Here is a 23378-nt window from a genome sequence, read left to right as displayed (position 1 = left end):
AAATGTAACACTACTGTAAACAGACTTACCACAGATTCATAGGCAGCTCATATGCAAGCAGTCCAGCAGACTAGTAAGGAACCTAAACCAAAGTCCCAATTACCCAAACCAGTGTCTGGTTAAGGGATTCAATCAAGGGCATGCAGAAGGCAAGTGAAAAGGATTCAAACTGTGTACCACTGGCACTGGAAGCAACTCATTAGCAGAATGCAACTTTAGTCCTTTGCTCCAACTGCTGGAAAATCACCAATCTATCTATACAGGACACAAATACACCTTTACAAGGAACAACAGTCTCACCAGCTTATCTGCTAATTGGCAGGGGACTCATCACTGACAGAAAAAGAGAAGTAATGTGATACAGCTGCTAAAAAGAAACAAATAAAGCAAGAGTGCTATTATGACACTAATACCAAATCACTTACAAATTTAAAGACAGGAGACGGAAGGTGGGTGTTAGTACTGAGAAATGTGCGCAAAAGTCAAACAAAAGCTGTTGTACATCGAAATGAACCTGAACCAAATGCAGAATGGTTCTGATTTACAGATATACAGAAGGAATAAAGATACTTGTGCGGGACTGACAAAACTGAATACAATTTGCAGGGTCAAAGAGCTGAAGCGAAGAGTACAGCTAGCACACCACCCACTCAGACAGTGATGAGTACAGAAGTTGCTGATGACTGCTGCAAAAGAAATACTAAGTAAAGGGATGAGAAGTGAAAGTCCAGGTCCAGAAAGGATTAATAAAATTCTGACATATAGTTACAGCTAGTTCCATTTCCAAGACACTAACTGGGCTACTACATACAGCTGTGAAGGAGCCACTTAGACGTTGAACTGCAAAAGTAAAACTTCCAAGTGTCAAGGTCTGGAAGACAAATAATGTCACACAGACTGTGACTGTGTATACCTGTTTAAAGTTGAATATCATTCTCTAGAGATAAAAGACTGAACAGTACTTCAAGTAATGCGCTCAGAACTGTTGAACACAAATGCATTACCTGCAGTACCTACTACATGCTAACGTGAAGTTCACAAGAGTACTCATATTCTGTGTGCAGTAAAAACTACCTCATATATTACTTTAACAGTTCAGTCTAGCCTTTTCTGTTAAAAAAAAGGGGATGTGCAGTACAGTTATAAGAAGTGTCAACACTGCATGTCAAGAGGTCTGCCATAAGAAAGTACTTGTAATAATCCTGAAGTGTTAACATTTCTCTTACCACATAACATCATCGTTCTGGCATAATATCACTGACACTTATCTCTCTCAGCTACTTTTAGACAACTATTTACTACACATCTCAAGTTGTTAGTGGATCATCCAATTCTTTTGACTATGTCATGGGTTCAGGCTCTAGGAAGTTCCTCCTCTTTCCAAGATCTACCTGGCTGTCAGGATGCACCTTGAGGAGTTCAACATCCTGGTCATTTCAGTACTGATCAGCACAAAATGGCTTTTTCTTAGCAACTTTAGTATCTAAGTTTGCAAAGAATAAGTAGCTCTTGTCAAAGTATTCCTGTGCATTACAAAATAATTTGGGTGCGTTCAGATAACTCTTCTTCTTTTTCTTTCAGCTACTCCTATTAGGCATCACCACAGCGGATCATCTGTTTTCATTTCTTCCGGTCCTCTGCATCTTGCTTTGTCACACGAACCACCTGCAAGTCCTCTATCACCACATCCATAAACCTTATCTTACGCCTTACTCTTTTTCTCTTACCTGGCAGCTCCATCCTTAGCATCCTTCTCCCAATACACCCAGCATCCCTCCTCAGTACAAGTCCAAATCAATGCAATCTCATCTGTCTGGGTTTGTCTCCAAACCATGCAACCTGAGCTGACCATCTAATATACTTGCTGCTAATCCTATCTACCTTCGTCACATCCAGTGCAAATCTTAACATCTTTAACTCTGCCACTTCCAGCTCTTGACTCCTGTTTTTTCATCAATGCCACCATCTTCAACCCATACAACAAAGCTGGCCTCACTACCATCTTGAAGACCTTCCCTTTCACTCTTACTGGTACCAGTTTGTTACAAATCACTCCTGACACTCTTCTACACCCACTCCACCCTGCCTGCACTCTCTTCACCTTTCTTCCACACTCACCATTACCCTGAACGGTTGATCCCAACTATTTAAACTCATCCACCTTCACCAACTCTACTCCCTGCATCCTCACCATTCATCTGTCTTCCTTCTCATTCACACACATATATTCTTGTCTTAGCCCTTCTCTGCTATCGTTCCTCGCCTCTCTAGAGCATATCTCCACCTCTCCAGGGTCTTCTCAACGTGTTCCCTACTCTCTATACAGATCACAATGTCATCCACAAACATTATAGTCCATGGAGACTCCTGTCTGATCTCATCTGTCAACCTGTCCATCACCACTGCAAATAAGAAAGGGCTCAGAGTTGATCCTTGATGTAATCCCACCTCCACTGTGAACACATCCGTCACTCCTACCGCAGACCTCACCACTATTACACTGCCCTCGTACCTCTACTAATAAGCATCACATGTCAGTACCAGGCTATTTGCATTTGAAGGCCATTTTAAGCCTAGTCAACTTCCCTTTCAAAAGTGAGAATCAAACATTGTACCTTGTGATTGTGAACCAGCCATTATACCAACTCCCAACCCCCCTAAAGTAACGTGGTCTTCCAGCTAGATATTGTCAACTGATAACCTATGACAATGAGCTGGTCTCTTTGTTTGACCAAAGCCTAGTTCATTTAGCATTTGAATTACCCTGGTTATCTTGCAATGGTGCAATGAGAGAGCTGTCGGACAAATTCCAAAGTGCGGGGATCCTTTGGGACATATAATCTGGCCCTTTGGAATGTTCGGTTTATGTCAAAACTAAAATTCCGATCCCTGGATCTAGTATTTCTGGTGCTGTTTGTTTTGCACATGTGCAACAGATCTATCAGGACTGGGTCTGAGGAAGCCCTGTAAGCCAGGCAAAGATTCCCTCTCTCAGCAGCCTGTGGGAGACTCAATACTGAGACAAAGTTTTTAGGTAATCAGTGTAGGACAGGGTATTAATGTCCTGAATTCTCCTGGCGAGAAACATTTGTGACCATTCCAACTGCTGCAAGTGTCTGGTTAGACACATGCCAAAGGGGACACTGCAATCAAAAACAGGTTTGATAAAGGTCGAGCAGAGTAGTACGATAACTTCAATGGACTTGGATGCCATATCCATACCCAGAAGCCAGGAAACACAATGATTTTCATACTATTTTAGCTAAATGTTGGTCAAAGGCCAGATTGCTCTCTACATATTTTACAAGATCCCTTACTATTGGGTCGACTCCTAGAAGTGTTTTACCAATGGAGTAATTAACTTGGGTTAACAGTTTGTGAAAGGATTTTATAAGGCATTTTTTTGGCACTGAGTTTTAGGACATGGCTTGGGAACCAATCATTTTTTTGTGTTAATCCTTCCTGCAAGATGATGATGTCTTGGGAAGACTCTACAATAGCTCCCCATTTGCAGACATCTGCAAACTTGTTGGGCAGGGGCCCTGAACATTAGCCTTGACTTCTGAGAACTAGATGTTAAACAGTAGCAGGCCCTTCATGGAGCCCTAGGGTACTCTGCTGGTGATTGACTAGTCTCTTGGTGGAGGTGGTCCCAATGATCCTGACTTCTTGGGTTCTGTCTGTGAGCCAGCTGTCAATGCAGAAAGCTATGTAGGGATTTATGCCTAGCTCAGACAGCCTGTCAATAATGCCCGAGTGGGGTATTGTACTGAATGCGCTGGAGAGGTCAAGATATGCTGTACGCACCGTTTTACTATCATACATTGCCTTGATGATGCTCTCAAAGAATTCTAGATCAAGTAGAAATTACATTCCCGTGACAAAGCCAAATTGAGTTGGGTCCAGTGTCTGTATGTTGCCAATGTCCTTGTTTATCATTTCCAGGATAATTAGTTCTATATATTTGCATATTAAGGTTGTTAGACTGATGGGTTTGCAGTTCCCTGGGACAACTGATGTTCCTCTCTTGTGGATGGGAATGACTGTTATGGTCCTCCATTCACTAGGAATATATCCTGTTTCAAGGCTATAGTTTAACAGTGCTTCAAGTGGTCTGGACAGATACTGTTTTCGATTGTTCGGGAGGCAACCAGGGATGTCGCTGGGACTCATAGAGGCTGTGTTCTTAGTTTTAGCAAGTGCTGCCAGCACTTGGACCCTGCTAATAGTTGGAGGAAGTATGTTGGGGGAATTTCACCTGGCGGAGTTAGGGATGAAGTCTGAGTTGAAGTTATCAGTCAGTAGATTTGCAATGCCACCCTGACTGGTGTAGGTAGTACCAATTCACCACCAGTTCAGCACACTGCTGTGTGTTCTCTCTAAGATTCCAGGCACAACTGAAAAAGGCCTTGTGACTGTCCTTAGCCTGCAAGGCTATTCTGATTTTGCAGTTGACCTTGTTGGACTTTATAAGACCTCTTAGTTTCTTGTATAGTTGTATAAGAGAGCACTTGTCTTTAAGGGAGTTGGTCTTCCTAATTTTCGCAATGAGTTTTTTTCTTTTATTATACACCCTGTTTAGGTGAGGATTCCACCAGTGAAGTTTGTTTTTAATGTTTGCTTAGGGATTACTCTTACTTCCACTGTAAGAAAGCCTTTATAGTTCTTCTAAGAATTATGCTATTCTTAGTATGAAAACTATAAATGCCTCAGTTTGATTTCTGTGGTACCTAGACTGGTAGTGTGGGATACATTTGTTTTACTGAAAAAAACAGTACCAAGATTTTTTCCAGGTCCGAGTAGCTATATGCTGGGTACATCAATTATAACTTGCTCACAGCCAGTAAGCAAAGAAGGCTCTGAAATTTATAAATCAGGAGGTTGGCATAATGGTTGATGTATAAGCTCTGCCTGATAATGGTTAAGGTGTTTAGCTTACAGACGCAAGGTGCTTGGCTTGAAATAGCCAGCAAGGGTGGTTAGCCTAGTACTAACCTATGAAACATTAAGCAGACTACCTAAGGAAGAATGTACTCAAATATGGTTCACCAAAATTAATGTGTTCAGTTGAAATCCATTCTGCCAAGACAGACAGACTGAACTGGCAATTCACCTATGACTTTTTATGTACATGGACAAAATCCCCCAAACTCTAAATGCATCGAGCTGAGTCCCCTGCATCCTAATCATGTTAACTAAACCTTGGAGTAAATTATAAAACAATTATCAAACTGTACATTCAGTTTACTAGCACTGACCAAATATGTCCTGTGAAACTGATCTTTTTGTAATGATCCAAATGCATACCACACTAACAGTCTAGGTACCAAAGAAATCAAATTGAGACAGCTATAGATTTCATACAAGAAATTCCATCACTCTTGGACAAAAGAACTAAAAATGCTTTCTTACAGTCTAAGAGATGTGAACAAAAGGATAAATTCAACAGAATGTCAAAAATAAAAAGAATGTTGCATTTGCACATGAAACATTTAAAAATACTGCTTAATAACTTAGTAATTAAAAAAACTGTTGCTGTGTAGCATAGCAAGAAAGACTGCAGTAGTTCTAACTTCCCTTCATCTGTGTTCTACAGCCAAGAAAGCCTACAATGACAAGGAATAACATGGGAAATTCCCCAACATAAAATGCTCACTCCTTGGAATATATTTAGTGCGTTGAGGAGTGCCATGATTCCTTCCAACTACCTATACAACTGCCTCATAATTCACAAAACACTGCATTGTCGCCTCACAGTTAGACGTTGTCCGTTCGATTCTCAGTTACAGCGTCTTCTGTATGGAGACATGCATGAACAGGCGTTCCTTCGTTGAAGGTTGTGCGTTAGGCCTGGCAAGCCAGCACATAAAACTCTACTGCCAATCATTAGCGGACCGGAGTTCCGCTGTGCCGACCCCTAACCGGGAAAAGCCGAAAGACACAAACAAAACACAAAACACTGCATTACAGCTTCACACCTGACTGGACTATTCCTCACATACATTTTAAAACAATAAGTAAGAAGGTCACTGAAAAAACAATCCGTAAAAACAAAATGAAAACTCCAGTAAAACTAGAGCTTCCAGAGTGACCTCCCAAACCTCTTGTATCAGAGGCACATGTTCATAAGGATCATTTGCATATATCACATACATTTAGGAAAGATTTCATTGCTTTAAGTGGCCCTTACATACTAAACTTTAGACAAAGAAGACTAGTGTATAAACACATATTCAGAAATATAAAAACAGAATAAAACTAGGAAACACTCACCAAACTGCACATAGGATGAGACTTGCCAAACTTGATTTCACACAATTCGGCTAAAGCCTAAAAATGAAAGCATTAAGTTAGTGACACACAATGTGCAAGTAAACTGATAAAAATCTGAAATTTATTTAAGCACAGAATGGACTAATTTACTAATCATCACAACACAGCTTGTGAGCATTACAAAAACAGTGTAGTTGTGTTACATATATAAAAAGAAAACATTACAAAAGTAAAGGTGTCAAAAGTCTGAAAACTCCAAAATTTTGTGCACAAGATAACCATAGGCTGACCAACTGTAAATTTTTATGACATGATCCTCAGACAGGTAAAGGATGTCATAAAATGCAAACAAAAGATAACAGTAAATATTAATATGATGCTACCATATCAAAGGGTGTCATAAAATGCAAACAAAAGATAACAGTAAATATTAATATGTCGCTACCATATCAGTTTATCTATACCAGAACCTTCTTTCCAAGTCTAAAATGTCCTCTTTACAATCCCAATTTGGCTTTTTTCATCTATGAAGCTCTTGTGGTCAGTGGCATTTGTTTCCTATCCTGCCATGTCATACCATAAGAACACATGGAACCAGAACTTGCCAGTTTGCCACCAACTATAAGCAAACATACTTTCAACAAATGTAGGAAAAAAGACATTGGAAATGTGATAACTACACTGTTTACAAGCATGCTTACCCCTACACATAGGTGTACACATATGTGTACCTGTTTACTTACTGATTACCATTTGCCTGAAGGATAAATTGCCCCTTTTCAATTGACCCCTGGGGAGAAAAGCTACAGTATAGTACAAAAGGTTCAAAATAACATAAGAAAATTATTACTTTAAGCAATTTAAGAATAAATTCAAATAAGATCACACAGCAAAATATAAACAATTTTGCAAAATACAACAGAACACTACTTATCAATAGATAATTTTTGTGGGTCATAAATAAAATCACGTAACATAAGAATAACAATGGTTTGAAACAAATAGTGGAAGGAAAGCAAAGAAATTAATTTGCGAACACATGCTTTTAAAAAGTAAGGTCTGAAGAATAAAGTGTTTAATTTATTAGTGGAAGAGATAGTTACACAGCAGTGTATAGGAGAAGCAATGTAAAAATCCACATTTGAGTGGCAACAGCAGGGAAAAAGGTAAAGATGCCAAATCAGAAAGTGGCTGAATCAATGTACTACATGGTACAGGTTGAACTATAAGATTAGCTGATAAGCCGAGTAAAAGGTAAGTTGAGGGAGGCTGCACTAAAGGGATGTAGGAATACTGTTGTGAAGAGAGGCTGTAAGAGGTCAGTGTATGGTTTGTGCTAGGTAGAGATAGATACAGAAGGGATGTGATGTGGAAGGTGATGAAAGGAGAGAGAAAATAAAAATTAAGGTACTGAACTGGGATATAATGAAGGGGAATAGCAGGGTGTAATAAAAATTAAGGTGGGAGGTGAAGAGAAAAGCAGGAAAGTACAGTTGTGTACACTTACCATAAATGTAGATGTTCGAGTGTATTCACTGTTGCAGTCATCACATTTGGGTTATCTGCCTGCAGGTAGCCCTCAGTCTTCCTGAATAAAGGAGTCTTGGGATTTCTGCGTCGGATGCTGTTGCTTCTTCCATGACGTCAGGGGTATAAAACATGCAACCGATGTCATTACATTAGTTTTTCTTGCCTCAGATGTCAAGAGCCCCCACAATAGGAAGCAATTACATGGTGTGGAACACCCACAGTAGAAAGTAAATACCAGTGTTATAAGATATGGCCAACAAAAAAGAATAGGTAGAAGTATAGAGAAGTCAGGAGGCTGGAGGGAGGGTAACCAGGACTGCAATGAATACACTCGAACATTTACATTTATGGTAAGTGTACACAACTGTATTATGTTCTTCGTGTTTCATTGTTGCAGTCATCACATTTGGGTTGATTCCCAAAGCTGAGGAAGGGTGGAGGTAGTCAAGAAGCATTAGGGCTGGCAAGCAGGCTCTGCAAGACTGCTGTGGCAAATCCAGCTCTGGATTTAGAAAAGAGAGGTAAGTGGTAATGCTTGGTGGTGTGTACCAAGCTCCAGGTTGCAGCTTCCAGGATGTCCCTGGTAGGGACTCCCCTGAGAAATGCTGTAGAGGTTGATGTAGCCCTAGTGGAACATGTTTTGATCCCCTGTGAGGTAGGTTTCCCATGGTGTTTGTAGCAGAAATTGATACAATGTGCTATCCATTTAGAAATGGTTTGCTTGGAAATGGCCTTGCCCTCTGCCCCTGTAGCAAAGCTGACCAGCAGTTGGTCAGATTTTCTGAAAGGTTTAGTCCTGTCCAGATAGAACCTAAGCTGCCTGTGCACGTCCAGGGAGTGCAGGATCCTTTCCCCTTTATTCTGAGGATTAGGGAAAAAGGTTGGACAATGAATGGATTGGTTTAAAGCCACACTAGATATCACCTTGGGCATAAATGATGGGTTAGTCCTGAGGGAAACCCTGTCCGCATGGATGACAATGAAGGGTTCCACAGCCATAAGGGCCTGCAATTCAGACACTCTTCTTGCTGAAATGATGGCTAGAAGTAAAGTGGTTTTCCAGGAGAGAAATTTTAACTCTGCTGAAGCAGCAGGTTCAAAGGGTGGAAGTGCGAGTTTTTCCAATACAAAGTTAAGGTCCCAGGCTGGAGTGGGAGCGTTCCTGGGGGGGGGGGTCTTAAAACTTTGGCTCCTCTCAGGAACTGTTTGACCAGAGGATGAGAGAAGAGGGGTGGGCTCAGCATTATAATGAGCTGAGATGGCAGAGGCATGAATCTTAACTGAAGAGAAGGATAGGCCTTTGTGGAGGATTTCTGTTAAGAAATCTAGTATATGAGGTAAGCTGGGCACAGTTGTGCCCATTCCTTGGGACTGGCTCCAAGAACAGTATCTATCTTTTCCACTTTCCTGAATAGGATTTTCTAGTACTAGGTCTCCTTGCCTCAAGGATGACAACCAGCACCTGTTTACTGAGGGTTGCTGGTGATGAGTTCAGGGGATGTGCCAGGCTGCTAGGTTCAGGGTTTGTAGCGGAGGATGCAAAATCTGGCCCCCCTGCTGGGACACCAGGGAGGGGGTCTCAGGTAGGTGCCATGGTGGCAATACTGTCAGACTACGCAAAAGTGGGTACTAGTGCTGGCGTGGCCAGCCTGGTGCAATCAAGACTGTCCTTGGCTTTTCCTGTTTGATATGTAATAGAACCTTTGGGAGGAGGGGCAGAGGGGGAAAGGCATAGATTGAGAGGTTTTCCCATGTAAAGGAAAGGGCATCTATTTTCCATGCTTGGCTGTGGGGAGTTTTGGTGCAATATTTGCTCAATTGATAGTTCTGAGGGGAAGCAAAGAGGTCCACCTCTGGTGCCCCCCCCCCACCTGTGGATCAAGAGCTTGAATGATTTGGGTTCCAGTTTCCACTTGTGTGGGTCCATTAGATTTCTGCTTAAGTTGTCTGCCAATGAATTTAGTTTGCCTGGCAGGAATTGAGGTTGCAGGTGCACTTGATTGCTCAAGGCTGTGTTCCACAGAGCCATGGCTAACCTGCAGAGTGGGTAGGAATGGGTTCCCCCCTGCTTGTTTATGTACCACATGACTGTGGTGTTGTCTGTCTATCTATAGTTGCCCTGGAAGAATAAGACATTTGAAGGCTGTCAGAGCATTCTGTATAGCTAACATTTATTATTGATTGATATGCAGGTGTATTTGCTTTGGGCTCCATTTGCCTTGAATGCATTTGTCATAGGTTCATAGGTTCATACTAGGCTATCTGCCCAAGGGCATTTATAAGCCTAGCCCATAGTTATTTGGCTTTCACCACCCCTTTAGTTTGAATAAAACTATGCCTATTATTTTGCTGTGCCTCTGTCAAGCAGTGACACTGAAGTAATCCCTGGGGTATATCTGCGATCCCCCATCCATTGGTCAAGATTCCTCTTGAACAAGGCCAGCGAGGTGCTCTGCCTCACTTGTACCGGGATTTTGTTCCACAGCATAGGGAGTCTCTGGGTGATGAATCTGTCCCTCCAGCATGTTCTATTAATAACCGTGTCAAGGTTTAAGTCTCCCCGCCCTTGTGGTTCTGAGGGATCTAGATTTTTGAGGTGAAGCATATTCATCAAATCAGGGTTTGACATGGCCTTATATGTCAGGCACAGGTCACCTCTGAGCAAGCGGTATGAGACTGAATAGAGCTGGAGTTCTTTCAGTCGGGCAGCATAAGACATATTTTGAGACCCTTTATCCTTTTGGTGAGGAACTTTTGGGGCCTTTCCAGCTGCTGCAGGTGTCTGGTCAGATACATTCGAATGGGGCATTGTACTCAATCATAGGTCTAATGAGTGATGAGTACAGGGGCGATGACCTCCCTTGATCTAGATGTGAATCCCTTCATGATCAGGTGGGCAATGTAGAAGGTTTTCCTAACTACTTTAGCAACATGAGTGTCAAGCGAAGGCTACTGTCAACCTGGGTCCCCAGATCCCTGATGACTTCTTCTGTGCTCAGTGGATTGCCACCTATATGGTAGCTATGGGTAACCTTGTTTTTCCCGAAGGGTATGACTATGCATTTCTTGGCATTTAACTTTAGGCCATGGCTCTGGCACCAGTTATCCGCTTCTGTGAGGCCCTTCTGAAGGATATCTGTGTCAGATGTGTTTTCGACTATGGCCCAGTTTGCAGTCATCTGCAAACTTTGTCAGCCATAACCCTCCTGTGTTTGCTTGTACTTCAGAAAAGTAGATGCCGAACAAGAGTGGACCCAGGACTGAGCCCTGTGGGACACCACTTGTGACAGGCTTTGAGTCTGACATGGCTCCAGCAACTCTGACCCTGTGGGTTCTGTCACTTAGCCAGTTTGCAACCCATCTTGTGATGTATGGGTTTACATTCAAGCTGATGAGTTTTTTGATGATACCTGAGTGGGGTATTGTGTCGAAGGCCTTTGCCAGGTCAAGGTAGGCTGTATGGACTGCCTTTCCCTCATCAATGGCCTTGGTGACTGTCTCGAAAAAGTCAACCAAGTTTAAAAGTCAACCAAGTTTAAAAGGCATGATCTGCCTTTGACAAAGCCAAACTGGGTTGGATCCAAAGTCTGCAAGTTCCCTATGTCTTTAGTTATGAGTTCCATTATGATCCTCTCCATGGCTTTGCAGATAAGGCTTGTCAAGCTAATGGGACGGTAATTTCCAGGGTTGGTGGAGGCACCGCCCTTGTGAAGTGGGACCACAGTCGCCGTGCGCCACTCCTTGGGTACGTATCCTGAGGTGAGGCTAAGATTAAACAGCTGTCCTAACTGCGGGTTTAATTCCTCATTGAGTTCATGGAGCACACAGCCTGGGACACCATCCGGTCCCATGGATGCTGTGTTTTTTGCTTTGGAGAGAGCAGCTCTCACCTGGGCGTTGGAGATGTTTGGGGGGCTACAATCCTCTGGTATAGATATCTCCTTTTGGGGAGGGGAGTTTGCACTGAACCTGTCAGCCAGTATGTTGGCAATGTGTGTAGGTTCAGTAATCTTCACATCATTTTGAACTAATTCTGAGCATATCTGGGAGTTTCCTCCTAGGTTTCTAACATAGCTAAAGAAGGCCTTATGATTGTCTTTGAGTCCTTGGCGATTTTTCTCTCAAAATTTGCCTTGGATGATTTTATGAGAGCTCTTAGTTTTTACTTATAATGATCAAAGGTGTCTTACCTTTCAAGGATTTTGCTCTATCTTGTAGTAGCTTCCTCCTTTTGTTGTAGAGCTTGTTTATGGCTGGGGTCCACCAGACTGGACGCTTGCCTTTGGTACAAAGAGTCTTAGTTTTGTTTGGGATTGCCTGATCCATGCAGTCCTGTAGGTGCTGGTAGAAGGCATTTGTAAGTGATTCAGCGGTTTGAGTAATGTTTACCACTGGCTCAGGGGCCTTAAAGGAGACCACACTAGTTTTTAGAAGTGTGAAGTCAGCTTTTGAGAAGTTTTTCACTGTGGTCTTTTTTGTTTCAGGTGGGGGCGGGATGAGGACCTCCAGCGAGATTAGTTTATGATCTGATCTCACCAGTGAGGGGTATACTTCCGGTGTTGAACATTGTGATCCCATGTTCGTGATGATGAGATCAAGTATGTTTTCTCCTCTTGTGGGGATGGTGACTAGTTGTTCCATGGCATTTGAGTTTATGAACTCCAGGAAGCTTTGGGCTAGAGTGTCATGCATTTGTCATGCCATGTGAGCCCCCCATGCATAGTCTGATGCATCTGTTGTTAAGGTTTGGGTGACAGGGGGTAGAGTGAAAGGGAGTCCTTTATTGTGGTAGCAAGCCTCTGCCCACCAAAGGAGCTCTGCCCTTAGGCAAGGAATGATGGGCATCATTGTTTCCAGGTCCTGAGAATGTTGACAGCAGAGACTTTTTAAGTACCACTGAAGTTTCCTCATAAGCAGTCTTGCATATGGAATTAGTAGAATGCAAGAGGCCATGAACCCTAGGGTATTTTTCTTGCAGATAGCTGGGTTTTGGTGGCCAGTAGACTGAAGTAGTTTGTCAAATAAATTTGTTTTTTTCTGGAGTGAGGAATGCCATCTGGGAAGTTGTGTTCAAGCTTGCTCCCAGGAATACAATCTGTTGGCTGGGTACCAGATGTGATTTCTGTTCATTGATGGTGTACCCCAGTGAAGTTAGAAGTCTCTTTACAAATGTCAGGTGCTGGAGTAGCAATTCCTGACCGTCAGCCTGAATGAGGCAATCATCCAAGTATGAAGAAGTTTGAATTTATCTCTGCCCACAATATGCAATGGCTGGAGCCAGGCATTTTGTGAATACCCTAGGCGCAGTAGATAAGCCAAAGGGAAGTGCAGAGAACTGAGAGTGCATACAGCCTGCTCTGAAATGTAGACATTTCCTGCAATATTCCCTTAGTGGAATGTGCAGATAAGCTTCTTTTAAGTCTAGGGTGGCTAGCCAGGAGTCCTTGGCTCGCATAGGAAGCAGCTGTTGGAGAGTATGCATTTTGAATCTTGGGAACCACCAGGAAGGTGTTGAGAATAGACAGATCCAGGATAGGGCGCCAAGAGTTTTCTTTTCTGGGTACCAGAAACAGTCTGGAGTAAAAACCTTGCCCCCTTTGCTCTGCTGGGAAAGGTTGAATAGCCTTGATAATGAGAAGAGAAAGTACTTGCTTTTGGGCCTCTGCCCACTGGTTTAGGGGGAGGTCTGGCCATCCGCTTGGGGTTGGGAGTGAGTAAAAGTAGAATCTGTAATACTGGGATACAATGTTCAAGACCCATCTGTCCTGAGTGATGTATTCCCAATTTTTTTCATGCAGGGCAAGTTTCCCTCCTAAGTCTGCAAGTACTTGGGCAAGGCTTGGGAGAGTTAAGGACAAGTCATTGTGAGATTTTACCATAGGATGATGGCTTACTACTCCCTGTTTTAGAGGTGGGAGCGCCCCATTGCTTAGATCTGTGCATACCCTGAGACACTAACCTTGGTGGTCTGCTGCCCCTGGGTTTGGACTGAGAAGGCCTGGGATGGACTGGAAAGGACCAGTGTTTAGAAGGCAAATGCCTACTGAATCTAGGTGGCTGTACCTGTAGGAAATCTTTAACAGTTTGTATAGATTTAGCTTTTTCCTCCATCTTTTTGAGGACGACTTCTGCTTTATTGACAAACAGGCGTTCTTGGTTTAATGGTGCATCTAGTAATTTTGCTTTGACATGGTCTGGCAAGATTTGTTCTTTAAGCCAAGCATGCCTTCTAAGAACAGACCCAGTGACAGCAGCCCTGCAAGATGCCTCTAAGGCATCAAAACCACATTGCAAAGTATGTTTTCCAACTTGGTTAGCAGAATGGATTAACTCTTGTAAATCTTTATGTTCTGCACTATCAGGAATCAACATCATTTTCTGCTTAATTAGCTCCATAACATGTTGCTGATACTTTAATATATGAAACTGGCATTTTAAACCCCTTATGGCAAGAGTAGCAGGTGTACACCTTCTTACCCCATCTGTCTAAAGCCCTAGAGTTCCTGTCCAAAGGGGTAGGGTTTTTGGCTGTTGTAGCCTTAATGCCTTTAGGTCCCTGGGAAATGGTCTCTGGATCCGCAGTAGGATTCTTAAAGAGGAATTGGTGGGAGTCAGGTACTCTGTAGTACCTGTCAGGTTTCCTGGGAGCTGGTGGCAAAGTATCAGGGGAAAGGCTGGATTCCAAGAAGACATCATCAACAATTTCCAGAACAGAAGGGATAGCTAGAGGCCTGTGTTGAGGTAAGTTTAACGATTCTCTGAGTCTATTTATGGACTGTGGGTAGTCCTGGCACTCCCAGCAGAAATGCTCTCTAAGGGTATGCAGGGTTTCACTAAAAGAAAAATCTTCTGGTGGGGAAGCAGAGGGAATGGAATCCTCTGCATCAGAATCCTCATAGGTAGATAAGGGTATGTCCAAGTTATCTGAAGAATCAGAAGGAAAATCAGTTCTTGGTCTTTTTGAGGGGAAGGCTGGCTTCCTCTAATTAAAGTAATAAGATCTTCAGCCATTCTAAACATTTGTTTCTGAGGCATGTGAGACTGAGAATGCGCTTTGATCGTTGGTTTCCTAGGCGTAGTGCGAAGTCTGGGCCTTAGAAATTTGGTATTTTTGGTTTGAGACAAAGTCATCGGTTTAATATAAAAATCGGAAGTCCTGAGTACACCCTCAGAAGCCAGTGCCTGCAAAGCGGCTCCGGACCCATCCAAGGTAGAGACATTCGCAGGCTCCATAGTCGAAGAAGCATCTTGCGGCATACCAAACTCCGAATGGGTCTTAGTAGAGGCTTGTAAATCTGTAGAAGTGGGTATCAGGGGCTGCGAAAACGCCTCACTGAGTACCAGCGAAATGACGATTAGCTTAACGGAAGCATCGTCGGCAGTTTTGGACCTAGGCGGTCTGTCTTTATCCTTATGTTTTTTTGGAAGATCGGTAGTAAGAAGGCTTATCGAAACCATATCGGAATACGGAGAACGAGAGCGAAAGAATTTAGTGATAAAAATAGCCCATTGACAAATAGTTCGGGTGGTGAACATGGCACAAAATCGACAGCTAGGAACGTCGTGGTCTGGGCCTAGACAGGTGAAACAGTAAGAACTAAAATCTCTGTGAGGTATTTGCTTTCCACAGGCAAGACAATTAACTTTTTCTGACATCGGTTCGAGCAAGAAAAAAGGATCCCCAACAGGGTACTTATCTTTTAGAAGACTTCAGGTCCGAAACTCGAAAAATGAAAATTTCAGGAGGCGGCTGACCGGCACTTGTGAAATACTTCTGCTTCGGACACTGCACGGCAAGAAAAGCTGATGTATTGGCATCGGCTGCATGTTTTATACCCCTGAACCCTTGACGTCATGGAAGAAGCTACAGCATCCGACGCAGAAATCCCAAGACTCTGGAATTCAGGCCGACTGAGGGCTACCTGCAGGAAGATAACCCAAATGTGATGACTACAAGAGTGAAACACGAAGAACATCACAGCATCCATGTTACCAGACAACATCCCAGGCTGCGTTCTGCACGAACTACAGAATGAACTGAAACCCCACCTAAGTACCATGTTCAATCATAGACTCACTTCAGGCTTTGTGCCTACTGAATGATGCACAGAGACGGTTATCCCACTGCACAAAGGATGCGCCGCCACGGATCCTGAGAACTACCGCCTCATTAGTCTGACAAGCCTGGTCTGCAAGGCCATGGAACGTATCATCTTGGAGCTTATAAACAAAGACATAGGTAACCTCCAAACTCTGGACCCCATTCAGTTTGGGTTTGTAAAAGATAGATCATGTCTCCTAAACCTGACTGACTTCTTTGAAGCAGTCACAAGAGCTGAGGACGAGGCTAAGGTGGTGCACACAGCCTATCTTGACCTCGCCAAGGCTTTCGACACCATCCCCCACTCTGGAATTATAGATAAACTCACTAGACCCCTATGTCACAAGATGGGTGGCCAAATGGCTCAGTGACAGAACCCACACAGTGAAAGCAGCAGACTCCAAATCCAACTTCAGACCAGTGAAAAGTGGGAGTACCACAGGGTTCAGTCCTGGGTTCTCTCTTAGTAGTGTTTGGCATCTACTTCTCCGAAGTCCAGACTAATACAGCAGTTCTTTGGCTACCGAAGTTTGCAGACTGCAAACTAGGAGCCATAATAGAATCACTTAATGATGTGGACATTCGACCAAGGGGCCTCACTGAGACCGATGCTTGATGTCAAAGTTATTGCCTCAAGCTCAATGCCAAGAAGTGCACTGTCATCCCCTTTGGGAAAAACACTGTATCCATGAAATAATCACATAGACAGTAGCCTACTAAACACCGAAAGTGTGATAAGAGACCTTGGGATACAGGTGGACAGTAGTCTCTCCTTTGATAATCACATCGCCATAGTAGTCAGGAAATCCTTCTATGTGGCCACCTCATCACAGAGGGGTTCTCCTCCAGAAAAAGGAGGTCACTGTTCCTCTCTACTCATCCCTCATCAGACCAATTATAGAGTACAACGCCCTGTTTGGCATGTAGCTCGCAAGACATTTACAACTAGAAAGGCCACAGAAATACCTCACTAAGAGGATTACCAGTTTCAAACAGATGCCATATGCAAACCCTCTCAAAAAACTCCAGCTCTACTCCGTCGCATATCGCCAACTCAGAGGCAACCTCTGCCTAACATACAAAGCCATGTCAAACCCAGATCTGCTGGACATGTTGCACTTAAAGAAACCTCAAACTCTCCGAGCCACACGATCCAGAGACCTAAACCTTGTCACCACAATAAACAGAACATGCTGGAGGGATAGATTCCTGTCCCAGAGACTTTCCCTGCTCTGGAACAGACTACCCCAGTCATGTCAAATAAACCTCCTCATTAGCCCTCTTCAAGAAAAATCTTGACAATTGGATGGGAAATAGGAAATTCACCCCAGGGATCACTTCTGTGGTTCTGCTCGACAGGGGCACAGGAAAATAATTTTTTTGGGTGGAGAAAGCCAGGGAACTTTTTGGCTAGGCTTACATAGGCCCGAAGGCTGACATAGCCTAGTACCTACCTATGAACCTGCTACCTCAGTGACAGCATCAATGTAGTAAAAGGACAGAGTCCTGTGTACCACCTTTTTTTCTCCTCCCACACAGCCGACCATCATCTCATGCTGGTGCCCCCCATCCAATACAGGTTACATATTCTCCTTTTAATCTCCTTGGGACATGCTCCTCCAAAGTTTGGGGCCAACAAGGATCATTAACGCAACCCAGGGCCACACAAGATCGTTCTTAACGTGGGGAGCTGTAATAACCTACCCTTGTCCCCCCTGCATCTGAAAGCTACTTGTCTGCTACATCTGAAGGCTACTTGTCTCTAAGGATCACACCTCCCTACAACAGAATACCTAGAGAAACACCTTCCCCCAGGATGGACACACCCATCCCTCCTGGCCAGTGCCTCGGACACCCAAGACACTAAATTAACTTGGGTCACATGGGCCGTAGTTACAGCTTTATCTCCTGTAAACCATGGCATTGGCTCTGACTGCCTCTTCCTTAATCCCATACTCAGGAAGAGCAAAGAGCCTTTCTAATGCTTGATCCACTATCAAAGAATGGTACAGAACAGGTGCAGAGGAAACTTCATCTTTTAGGCACCTTGTCAATTGTTTTACAGTCCTTGTTAGGAGACAAAGCAACAAAACACAGTGGTCTCAGGTTCGAGCTAGTCAGAGAAGACTTCACAGTAGTCCATTCAAAGATATCTGTAAAAGATCTTACTCTAGTTAGCAAAGGAGTTTACAAAAAGCATGTGCCTTCTTGGGAGCCACAACAGCAGAATCCAGGTGCTTCCAGGTTGCATGCATGCCCATCCTAAATACTGAACTCCCCTGGAAGAAATGATCCAAGGCTCCTCCTCATTACTTCACAGATGTTTATTAAGCCACTTCTCTGAGAAAGAACTGGAACTCATAGACAACTCCATTAGGAATTTCATGAGTGCTTTTCCAAAGAAGGGGTTATCCAGTGGGGAACTGTGTGCATGGAGAGGGCAATCGTTATCTTCCTCCATGACAATGAGCTCCAGGTCTTCTGGCCCAAAGGTGGAAGAACTAGCCCCTTACAGATCCAAAAGAGAAATGTTCATATATGGACAGTTTATGTGGAAACACATTTTGACAACTAGATGTTAAGAGGCAATATAGAAGTTTAGGAACCTGACAGGTGTTCACCAGACAGTATTTCTTAAAGCTGCACTCCTGCACCCACATGGGCAGGTCCCACCAGATATCAAGCAACCTTATGAAGCTCAGATTCTGAAACACTACCTCTGGCAAGGGAAGATCCACTGGACTCTCCTCAGCCTAAGCCAATGGATCCTGCTAGATTAGGCAAAGGCAAAGGTGGAAACTCAATCCTTCACTTGTCAAGAACCAGGATGCAACACATAGGGAATGAATGGGCATTTCTTCAATGGATATACCTTCAGAAGGTTTCATCTGAGGCCTGCCCTCCACTTCTTTGGTCTTTTGATGGTGTCCCACCAAAGGGTGGAATTGCCCACAGTAACCTTCATAATGAACCCTGCACTGGACACTTAATTGCCACCATTTTCTAGGTAGCAAGACAGACCAAAAGCATCTCCATCCTATGTTCACAGGTGATTGGACTGAACTGCAGGTTTTCCGGTATTTATGGCTGTGCTTGAAGCCTGTGTTTATTTATGTCTTCCATTTTTTGATCAGTTGAGGCCTACTGACCCCAGAGCACATTTCTCTCATTCAACTAAACAGAGGACCAAAAGAACCAAAGAACAACAGACAGTTACATTAAACATTCACTATTAATAAACGTGGATACTTAAACACAACTTCTTACCGCTAGTGGATATTTGAAATTATCGCTGTCAAAAGAGCACTCTTTGGAAGTGAGAGCCAAGCCCTGCAGTATGGGAACAAAGATCTGTAAAAACAACAGCAGATGAACACAGATTAAACAATTATTTCAGATTAATGGATTAACAATAAGATAAAACAAGATCTCTAAATGCCCAACTTTCTGTTCACCCTCAGAAACACAGAAAACTATAAACTTTATCACATGCCATTTTAAATTCATAGCATTTCATCTCAGTTTTATCCTGTTCTGTGCTTCAACCTCCTTCCTCATGAAACAGCACTTTACAACGAATTCTGCTAGAGCTTAACTGTACACATTACTGGTTTCTCTCCTTCTTCATCCTCCACCTTAAAAGACAACTATATCCTAAACATCCCTTGTTCGTGCCCCAGTGTATACTTTCTTACCTGCAAAGTGATCCATACACTGTCACATGTCAAGTAACACATGACTTAACTGTTTTTCACCTTGTCTGGTATGCTGCTCACATTCTTCACTGCTTTCACAATACCTTTTGGGATCTGTCTCCCCAGGCTTCCTAATGAATGCCCAATTGTTTTAACACAGAACTGTAATCACAAGACAGCTTAAAATTCGAAAGTGAAGCACTTATGAAAAAGCTAAAGCACCTAGCAAGCCACCGGTTTAAAAGCGGACAAGATAAATTTGAGCCCTGAAAACACCCCAATCAACAGATTATGAAACCCTAGTTTGGGTAAAACAAAAATTTCCCTGGCCTTTCCTGAACCAAGAAGTCCTGTTTAATTAAAACCCCCTGGAATAAATCCTAAAAGAAAACCCGGGGGGGGAAACAAAGGGAAATGAATCATCCATGGAAAAAATTGGGAGTTTCTCCTGAAGGCTCCCCCAAATTTTGGGTTTTGGGGTCCCCAAAAAAGTAATTCCCCCCAAACCTCTTATAAGGGGGAAAACCCTTTTCAAGGAAACAAATTCGCCAAAAGCATTTTTCCTTAAAGTTCCGGGAAAAATTGGGTGACCCATTTGGAAAGGGCCCTCCCTTGGGGGAAACCCTTTGGGAAAAAGGCCTTCCATTTTGGAGGGGGGGGTAAGAACCTGAGACCCCTTAAACCAAAAAGGGGCCCCAAAAGGCCAAACCGAAATAAAAACTTCCTAAACCCAAAACCCTTAACCCACGCTCCAGGAATTTAAAACGCGCCCAAAGGACTTCTTTAGTGGGCCCAAAGCTTGCCTTGGGAAAAGGGCGCAACACCGAGAAAATTATAATTCATTCGAAGAAAACCCTGGAAACAAATCTCTTTAAATGCCAATTTCTGCACGGGAAACACAAAAACTTAAAATTTTTAAAAAAGGGTTTTAAAAATTATGATTTCTCTATTTTATCTGTTTCCCAAATCTTACCTTTTTTCTGACACCGTAAACACTGGGCAAGAAAAACTAAAATTCTGGGTCTTCTTTACTCCTAAACAATAAATTTTTCCAAACCCCGTGCGGTTTTTTTAGGCAAAGACTAGAATGCCGGTCATGCCATTTAATTTCCCTTGTTGGAAAATGCCTTCCCGTTTCACAATACTTTGATTTCCCAGGCCCAGGGAATCCCAATTTTTTAAACCAGAATGTAAAAAAAACATTTTAATCAAAAACACTTTTTTAAAAGTAAAGCACTAGCAAAGTTTTTTTTTCAAGAGCAATCTTTCATATATATCCCCTGGCATGGAGGTTGCATCTCTATACCCTTTACTACTTATATACACTACATGCAAGAATATTCCACCTTGAGAAAAAAAATCACCAATATAATCCAGTCGTAATCTTTACTAGCAAAACCCCAGGAATGAACACTAATGATCACACAATGCTAATTACAAGTCTGGCACATTAAAGAGACCAGTACATGTATGGCTTCTGACCTAGGAAAAGCCTACACTGCAAAATGCGTACAATTTTACCATCTTTCTCAATCACCAAGCCCAAACTCCCATTAAGTCTATAAAAGTGGTATCTCTGGGTGACAAAATGAATGATGTGAGAAAAGTATTCTTAAATTTTAAACAGGCAGTATAATGTTAGCATTTTCTGCAACTCAAAAAAGCATTCATAACAATATTGGTAAAATAAGGCTAAGAACACAAACTTCTGAGCATCAGGAAAGAAAAAGTTTGATCCCTAAAGAATTCTGGACGCATCTCATTTTAAAAGCTTTTTTTCCCGCGAAAGGAGCCTCATCCATCCAAAGGGGTCCGTTGGCGAGTGGTTTAAACCCACCAAACCGTTGCTCGGGGATAAAGCATCAAGCCATTTCCCCTTTTTAATAAAACCCTTGAAGGGAAAATTTGGATAGATAAATTTCCAAAAAGATGAGGGAAAAAATGCAGATACCTTAACAAACAAATCAAGAACTCCCCCTCATCTCCTTTAAAGGGAAAATAGGTACCAGAGAGTGTTTTCCAGAGGAACCAGGGGCTCTTCTTTTGGTATTCAAAAGTATTTTGGCCTTAAAGGGCCCTGCAGCATAAAAAGGAAAAACCATACCAACTGAGAATGAAAGGTTTTGAGGAAAGGTTTTGAAAACAAAAGAAACCTCTGGGATGGGAATAGAGCCCAAAAATAATTTTTGGCAAAATCCCCGGGGGTCCAAGTGCCTTAAAATTTTCGGGCCTCTTTAAGAAGGGTTGGGTTCAGGGGTTGAGTTTGGGTATTTCTTAATTTTTTTTCCCTGGAAGGGGGCCCGAATCCTTGGAATTTATCCTTTGGGTTTTTTTTTGGAATACTTTTCTCCCCGGGGGCATAGGCACAAAGGGGCACCCTTTTGCTGTTTTGGGTTTTAAGTAGAGGGTGCTGTTTGTTCCGGTATCGTATTTTTTCCCCCTGTTTTTGGGGTTGGGAAAAAGGGGGTGGTGGATTTCTGGGAAGAAGGAAATTGACTATTAAGGCCTGTAGGGGAAAATTTGGGTAATAATTCCAGTAGGAAGCCTTTTCCATGACAGGGGTTTTAAGTCTCCCTTTCCCCCTGGCAAAGGGATTGTACCCTTTTTTAAAAGTTAAGTCCAAGGGGAAATTTCCTTAGGAAAATTTTTAGGGGGAATCCCCGACAGAGGTGTAAAAAGTGATCAAAGTTATCTGCTGAAAATGATGCAAGACTTATAGGGGTAACACCAAGGATTTTGCCATACTCCAAAAATTTGGTCATCTTGAAATCTTTTCCTTTTCAAACCCAAAAACAAAACCCTTTTTTAATTTTTGCAAGGTTTTTTTGGAAATTCTCCCAAGAAAAGTCTTTAATCCCGGGGGAAATTTTGATTTCGCCAGGGGAAGCCTCTCAAAGTAAAAAGGGGTTATGGGCGGAGGTTTTCCCAGTTCTCAAAGGCTCAAAATTGGAAAAAATTTTAAATGCCCTGTTCCAATTTTTCCCTTCCAGTTTGGACTAAAGGGTTTCCTTGATGTCTTTCCATTTTTAACCGGATCAAGGGGAAATGGGTATGCTGTTTGGGCCCTTTTAGCTAAGGAGAAAATCCATTTCCCGCATGGGTAATGCCTTTCAGTTTTTTGGGTTGTTAAGGGATGCTAACTATTGGGCTTCCCCCTTTCGAGATGGGAAATGTCCCCCCTTCTGGCTCCAGGGTTTTGCAAAAACTCTGATATTTTTTTTCCGGTAAAAAATTCCAATATGTTTAGTGGTGCCAGGGCCCAGTAAAGACTCAAGGGGGAGAATGGTGCCCCCCGTTTTTAACCAGATGGGAGCCATCCTAGAAGTGAATTTATTGTCACCCATCCATGATCTGGAGTCTGCTTGAAGGTGGTCAGGGAAGAACTCTGCTTTATATGAATCGGAAGCTTGTTCCAGAGGAGGTGCAGTTGCTGGGAAAAGTATCTATTTCTCCAACATGATTTGTTCATGTCAGAGGACAGATTCCTGGAGGATGTGATCCTCGTGCTGTTTGATTTATGAATGTGACACATTTCTACCAGGGCCGGGTCACTGAGGCCAGGCACAGGTCACCTCTTAGACTGCAGGATACAGAATAGAGAGAAGGGGCTTGGACTTGTTTTGTGTGCGCCGTATCTTTTTGGTAAGAAACCTCTGTAGTCTCTCCAGCTGTTGCAAGTGTCTGGTGAGATGCATGCAAAAGGGAACACTGTACTCAATTATAGGCCTGATAGGGGCCAAATATAATGGAACTATAACATCCTTAGTTCTAGACGTGAT

The 23378-nt window shown here is 42.9% G+C and overlaps 1 protein-coding gene across 2 annotated transcripts in view; it reads right to left on the bottom strand.

Annotated features, from left to right (window-relative positions):
• UBE4B (ubiquitination factor E4B) overlaps positions 1–23378 on the bottom strand; it is a 2592778-nt gene that overhangs the window by 1540269 nt on the left and 1029131 nt on the right. For both annotated transcript variants that reach the window (XM_044063145.1, XM_044063144.1), the window contains 2 exons: positions 19172–19255; positions 6274–6330 (listed from right to left, as the gene is read on the bottom strand). In XM_044063145.1, the coding sequence (XP_043919080.1) occupies positions 6274–6330; positions 19172–19255 (141 nt within the window). The remainder of the gene's footprint in view (positions 1–6273; positions 6331–19171; positions 19256–23378) is intronic.

The sequence above is a fragment of the Protopterus annectens genome, chromosome 2.part1 (genome assembly GCF_019279795.1).
Source record: "Protopterus annectens isolate FY-2018-M chromosome 2.part1, PAN1.0, whole genome shotgun sequence".
NCBI lineage: Eukaryota > Metazoa > Chordata > Ceratodontiformes > Protopteridae > Protopterus > Protopterus annectens.
The sequence above is the reverse complement of the archived record's forward strand: the minus strand, read 5'-3'. Positions and strand labels throughout refer to the sequence as shown.